This window comes from Gadus chalcogrammus, chromosome 2 (genome assembly GCF_026213295.1).
Source record: "Gadus chalcogrammus isolate NIFS_2021 chromosome 2, NIFS_Gcha_1.0, whole genome shotgun sequence".
In the NCBI taxonomy this organism is placed as follows: domain Eukaryota; kingdom Metazoa; phylum Chordata; class Actinopteri; order Gadiformes; family Gadidae; genus Gadus; species Gadus chalcogrammus.
The window spans coordinates 2,513,361-2,520,381 of NC_079413.1; the positions used below are offsets into that span (position 1 = coordinate 2,513,361).

The 7,021-nt window shown below is 47.6% G+C and overlaps 1 protein-coding gene across 1 annotated transcript in view; it reads right to left on the reverse strand.

The window, feature by feature from the left end:
- Positions 1 to 2,955: 2,955 nt before the first annotated feature.
- si:ch211-198m17.1 (uncharacterized) overlaps positions 2,956 to 7,021 on the reverse strand; it is a 12,862-nt gene continuing 8,796 nt past the window's right edge. The window contains exons 17-19 of the mRNA XM_056608418.1: positions 6,253 to 6,448; positions 5,299 to 5,331; positions 2,956 to 4,143 (exon numbers count right to left, since the gene is read on the reverse strand). Coding sequence (XP_056464393.1) covers positions 4,012 to 4,143; positions 5,299 to 5,331; positions 6,253 to 6,448 — 361 coding nt within the window. The 3' untranslated portion in view covers positions 2,956 to 4,011. The remainder of the gene's footprint in view (positions 4,144 to 5,298; positions 5,332 to 6,252; positions 6,449 to 7,021) is intronic.

The window sequence follows — 7,021 nt, forward strand, 5'->3', positions numbered from 1 at the left end:
GTCCAGGCGGGCCCCACACCCTCTCAGACGGACAGCCACCTGGCGCCGCCGGCCCTTCCCAACATTCCTCCAGTCCTAAGAACTCATCAATATGATCATTTGTCTGGCTGCACTCCCCTGCATTAACTCCTGCCACTTCAGCTCCTACGGGCCTCCTCCTCCTCCTCCATGTTCCTCTCCTCTCTCCTCCTCCTCCTTCCTCTCCTCTCTCCTCCTCCTCCTTCCTCTCCTCTCTCCTCCTCCACCTTCCTCTCTCCTCCTCCTCCACATTCCTCTCCTCTCACCTCCTCCATGTTCCTCTACTCTCTCCTCCTCCGCCTCCTCCCCTCTTTCCTCCTCCATCTTCCTCGCCTCTATTCTCTCTCCTCTCTCCTCCAGGCCTCCTGCGCCTCCTTCCTCTCCTCTCCCCTCCCTCCTCCTCCTCCTCCATGTTCCTCTCCTCTCTCCTCGACGTTCCTCCATGTTTCCTTCCTCTCTCCTCCTCTCTCCTCTCTCCTCCACATTCCTCTCCTCTCTCCTCCTCTCTCCTCCACATTCCTCTCCTCTCTCCTGCTCCATGTCCCTCTCCTCTCTCTTCTCTCCTCCCTCCTTCCTCTCCCCTCGGCTAGGGATAACCCACCCAAAACCCTGAACCCCCCCCACCCAGATGTCTCACGTCGAACCCTACGATGGCGGGCCACTCTGAGAGGGACGCCGGCCGGGCAGCAGGCCTGTGTGGTCGTACGTGCGCAGCGTGTGGCGGACGAGGTACAGAAACTCTTTACGCTGACCGCAGGGGGCTTGGGGGATGCTGGGAATCGTTTCATAATTGCATCTACACGGGACGGCTCGGCCTCCTCTAATGCAGAGAGAAGTGAATTACCGGCCCCTCCTCGCTTCACCAGAGAGGGAGTGAGGTAAGGAGTGAGGTAAGGAGTGAGGTAAGGAGAGGAGGAAAGGCGGTGAGGTATCGTTGGAGGAGAGTAACGGTTATCTGATGTGATTCCAGATAATGTGTCTTTCTTTAAAAGCTATTGGAGGACTGCAGGCTAGATTGGATCGTTGTGCGCTCCCCTGCACAGCCTTGGGTGCAGGGGGAGCATTTGACCGAACATTTGTCCTGATGAGACTTCTGAAGGCCTCCGAAGCAGAACGTCTGAGACGGGTCCTACGGGAGGTCCAGTCAAGGGGACTGATGTCTGCCTGAATAGCGCTGGCCTGAATGCACAACTGTCAACTGTAATGTCAACATTGTTTCTAAGATAGCTAATACAGTTCTGTATTTTATATCATTATTTCTTCCAACATACTGTATATGGTCTATATTGCTTGAAGGAGAATAGTTTTTTTGTATATTTGTATGAATGTGCAGAACACTGGAGAATTGAAGGGACTCTATTCTCAGCTGTTTTACATTTCCCATCTCCTATTAAATAGTCATCCGCCAGTGCTGGAATCAAAGCGATTTATCCAAGATTCACTTATATTGTGCTGCTTAAAATAAATGAGTTTAAAACTTAAGATAATTTATTTGGAAAACACGCATTCCCTGTTTCGTACAACACAGTCCAGATCCTCGTATCGGAAAGCTCATCTCCTATCTCTGTTTAGAAAGGCTTTTTCCAGGGAGGAGATAAGGGGGAGGAGGAGGGGGGAGGGGAGAGGAGGGAGGGGAGAGGAGGGAAGAGGAGGAGGGGAGAGGAGGGAGGTGAGAGGAGGAGGAGGAGGAGGAGGAGGAGGAGGAGGAGGAGGAGGAGGAGGAGGAGGAGGAGGAGGAGGAGGAGGAGGGGGACGGAGGGAAGAGAAGCAGGAGGGAGGGGAGGAGGAGAGAGCCAAGACAACCGGGGCTGGGCTGAGCTGCGCAGGTGCTCGATGCTTATTGGATTGCAGTGCCATCTCCACCGGCCCTGCGGGTCAACGGACTCGCTCCCAGCCTCTAAGTGGTGTATCGATCACATGGCACGGGGAGCACTCGCTGGACACAGCCTGCATTCCACCACAGAGGTGGTGCCGTTTCCTGCGTTGTGGGGTTATTATGAAGTTAGGCACATGAAACATGACCGCCGGTCGGGCGCGCATGGTTGCAACAACAGCTTGGACTGGGAGCCGGGACACCTGGAATCAAATTTAGCAAGCCGCTGAGTTAGTGAGGCGAGATTAATTTAATTTTAACCGGGTTGAAGGAGGGACGGAGAAAACCATTTTGTATCCAAAATCGATGGGGTTTTGGGAGGACACACACACACACACACACACACACACACACACACTCACACACATCCACACACAATAAGCACTGCATGGGTAAGGAATATGAATATCTCACTTGACAAAGGAGTTCAGGGAAGGCAGCAATGTGTATCAGTGGAGGAGATAGCACATCGTTGCTTGTCCTGGACCCCTGACACTTCCTTGGCATGGTCCCCACCCCCCCCCCAGACGGATGGGAGTTAAACATCTGAGCCTGACTTTGGCTCGCCCGCAGAGAGCCATAAACTCTCACCTCTCTCTCTCTCGCTCACACACTACCACAGGCGCACACAAACCAATGCAGTCTCTCTCTCTCACTCACTCTCTCGCACGGGTGTATGCAAACACACACACACACACACACAGCAAAAATAGAGAGGTTGCAGACCAGCTATGCATATACTGCTGTATATAAGAAGTAGTTTCAGTGACCCAAAGCAACAAGGAATAACGACTGTTACAGCGAGTGCGGTGGCATAATGCTCCAGCTATATCTCATGGCCATACGTGTTCCCCGACAGCCTGATGGGCGCACAGATCCCATTAAGATCCTGATGTATGCGGCCAATCAGAGGGGTCCATAGTGCCTCTAGTGCTCATGGGAAATTCACTGGAAACCGCATTGACAATGTTGCACAGAACGCTGTGAAGCCTTGCTCGCCGGAAGGCTGTTTTTTTTTTTTTTTGCATGTTGGAGCAGCCGATGTGATCGTAGCTTACACCGATCGGTCCGTTCAGAGCGGTTATTTTGCGCGGCATGTGTATGATAACATGTGACGGTGAATACAGGCAAAGGTGGGTGAGATCGGCGGTATTTTTAAACGAACTATCTAAATTATATCAAACCAGGTCGGATTCATTTATATTAATTTATTGTCATTGTGCACAAATATGATCTTCTAAAAAGGTCCTTTATTCACGTCAAGTTTACGTACTCATAGGAAATAATGCTCTGTCTCTGGAAACAACGCACACACAAATATACAAAATATATATTGTAATCTGGGTTAACCCTAACAAAATGGACTCAGGTGATAATTGGCACACCCTAGAGACAGGCATTATCCATGCACTCTGTGTTTCTATTCATCACTAAGACAGACATCAGTAAACAGGCACGTATTGCAATCGCAGCAGCTTGAGCAGGTAAGCTTATGCACATAAATAGAGAATTCACAGAGCCATAGATTCGTAAACTCTTTAGAAAAGTCCCCTTACCAGGAGTCCAGCCCCTTTAGTGGTTTAATATTCGTATCATTGTTTTTTCTAACTTCATATAAAATAGTTCCTCAAGAAAAGACCACTACTCCTATCCCATCCATATACTCACATTCAATTTTTGACTTAATTTCCCCAGAAAAAATATAAAATAAACACAAAAAGTTAAGTGCAGGTGATGTCATAAGAATCACGTAGAAAAGGGCCACGGTATTTCTTAAATAGTACAGAAACATTTCATCAAATCTTCATATCCGTAAGAGTCCTCTACAGCTGGGCAATGGCGACATCTAGTGGTCACAAACAGCATAGTTTCACACCCTAAAAAGAACATAATTTAATCTCATAAAATAAAATAAAATAAAAAATAGTTGAATTGCTGCTCTTTGGTTTTCGGCCTTAAACCTTACTAAGCAACTTAACGTCCTTTATCATAATAATACATAATATAAAAATCAATTGTTAAAAATGTCTGTATCTACATAGAACGCAAAAGCTCGCGGTGACAGGACCTATCAACTGACATCAGACGACGTTCCTCTCAGTGGCCTGAAAGCCTTCCCTTTACATTTGTGTCTTCTTGTCTTCTCCGGATAGGAAGTAGGGGTTTTCGTGGCCCTGCACCAGGTAGGAGTAACGTGAGGGGTTCTTCCCCTTGAAGGTCCTCATGGCTGGGTCCAGGTCATAAGATCCGGTCTGAGGTGTGGAGGGAATCAAACGGAACAAAAACAGTGTACCTTTGTCCGTTGAACAAAGGACTTCTGTACTGTACACTAATACACACATACACACACGTACGCATGCATGCAAACACACCCACAAGGATGAACACACACACACACACACACACACACACACACAAAAACACACACAAGCACATGCAAGCACACACACTAAATACATGCAAACCCACACCAGCTACTTTAGTCAAAATTCCCCTCACAATCCTTGATAGAATCCAAATTGCCAAAAACTTTCTTTAAATTAAAGACCTTTTGCTGGAGGTACGACACCTCAACATCTTATGACAAAGATGTTGAGGTGTTGAGAACACCTCAACATCTTTGTTGAGGTGTTCTCAACAAAGATGTTGAAAACACATGTGAATGACAGGCAAGCTGGATATCTTAAAAATAATCGCCCTCTTTGGTCAGAAATGAACCAAGGGCGGTATAAAAACAAAATAGTCTCAAACAGAGCTAGTTGTGTAGTCAACTAGAGAAACATGAATCTCCTTATTCCAAAATTATAGCACTTAAATCATACCTTCAGCATCTTTAAGTCTTGATATCTTGATCTTGATTGGTTTATTTAGTTATTTGCAATACTGCTAACTGATCCATTAAGATGACATGCCAGAGGTGTTATTGGATGTTTGTTCGTAGTCCTCACAGGAAAAACCTCCACCAGAAATGTAATTATCGTTGAATTGCAAAAAACCTCCATCTTTACCTTTCATCTATTGCTAAAAGTAAGCTCAACTTGAGAATCGCCATGGGCTTTCGGAGACAGATTTTATTTCAATGAAAATTAAATTTGGAATATCTTTGCCTGTATGTAATTGAATAAATCGTGGTAAAGATGGAGATTTTTAGCAATGTCATAGCCTGTTTTATAAGCAAAAATGAGTCCAAGTCCAAATCAACACCAAAAACCTGGGTCGAATTCAATGCCCATGATGCTACAAAGGACATCATCCTTCCCAGATACAATCATAAGATGTCGAATGCTAAAGTGATTGGTTTTTGAGTGTAAATCACAACCGCCAATCTTCGAATCTCTCTATGACAACTCTGGGGGGGGGACCGTCCGTTCTAACATCGCCCGACCGGTGGCGCCGGCTAAGCTTACCTTCCTCCATCCTCTGTGAGCCCTTTTGCCCCCCTAAAGCAACACACTAGGAGTCAGCCAAGACTTCACAGTACATTCTACTAAGAACACTCTGAAAACCACCGCTGAGCTGTCTCGACGGATCAAAGCAGTTCACTTGATCGGCGGTGGTGGCAGTGGATCGGAATGCAAGGGGTTAAACCACCGCACAAGTTGTCTCTATAAACATATTTTTGCACCGGTGCATGGAAGAGGAAGACTCCTTCATCCTGCTACACCCGAGCCCCGGTCATAATACCCATTGGACGAACGCTGTCGGTTTTCCCAAGATTGCCCGTAAATGAGTGAGTCGGCTCGGACGTGCTTTTAGAGTTCTGCGGAGAGCAGCGGGCGTGCGCTGGCGGTGTGGACGATCAGACGGTTCAGGTGCTCACAGGCCTTTGCTATAGGTACAGGCCGTGCGCACCCACACTTTGGGTGGGGCCTGGTCGTCCGCAGACGGGACGAGCAGGCCTCGCGGACGTGCAGGCCTCACGGACGAGCAGGCCTCACGGACGCAGGTGTTTGAAGACATTTACGGGACGGATCAAAGCGGATCCTTGTGGGAACGCGGACGTGTAACGTATGACTCTGACATTAAGAAAAGTTCATCACATAGAACCGCTTCGCAACAGATTCAGACGCTTAGAAAACGCTTCGGCAGAGGAGGTTTGTGCAAACTGCTCGGAGCTGCGTTTGATAATAAGACGCCCTGAATAGAGTATTTAAGACGGCTTTTTTCTCTTTTTAAAAAATGACTATACACGGCAAGAATTCCAGAACAACATCACGAGAAAGGAGCTCACCACAGACACGCCTACGGTACAGCTTTACCGCGGTAAAACCACGGTAAAGTGTCGCCTTTTCAAAACGCCGGTCGGTGTGACGCGAACCACGGATGTGCGTGGCGGCCGTGTGGGGGACCAGGACACCTACCGTGCTGCTGTTGGGCAGCTCCGTCAGGTTATGGGTGCCGTTCCCCTCGCTCATCTCGATGGACGGGTTCGAGTCCCACTGGGTGGTGGCACGGGGGATGGGGATGACCCCCGGGATGCCCCAGGACCCCGGAATCTGCTCCTTGGCTGGGTACGGACTGCTGCTTTGCTTGGGGGAGCTCCTGAAGCAGCACATCCTGATGTGGGCAGGGAGTAGGCAGAGGGTTAGTTTAGCTAGAGAGTTGAAAATGATATTCCTTGTACCAGAGGATAGTTATGTCTATATACATTTATATGGGAAATATCTGTATACTAGTATAACATTTTATCTATATATTTATAGTTTATACATTTTTTAACCTCCTCTGACCTCTGCGGTCAATACAGTGGCGTCATGTTATTTAATCTTGCATCATATGAAAATCATATGCAAAATATGGCCATTGTTGTGCAGAGCTGGCTAGTCTGGATCAGCTGATGTTCATACATTACTGCAATGTATTCTTCGCTAGACTGAAGCGGATTAGCTCGTAAACAAACGACTCCTGCTTTCCGCCACAGCGTCCCAGAGGTCATGATATTCAAAGTGCCATAAGCAAACATTACAAATGCATCATGTCCTCATAAAAGGTGACTGTGACTGTTTGTGTTGCAACCCATAAATGTTTCCAGGTAATTGATGCTGGCCCGAGGTGTGTTGCACGAACTGCATATACAAAGGACTTAAGCCCGACAAACAACAATACCACTGCCAACGTCACGTCATAACT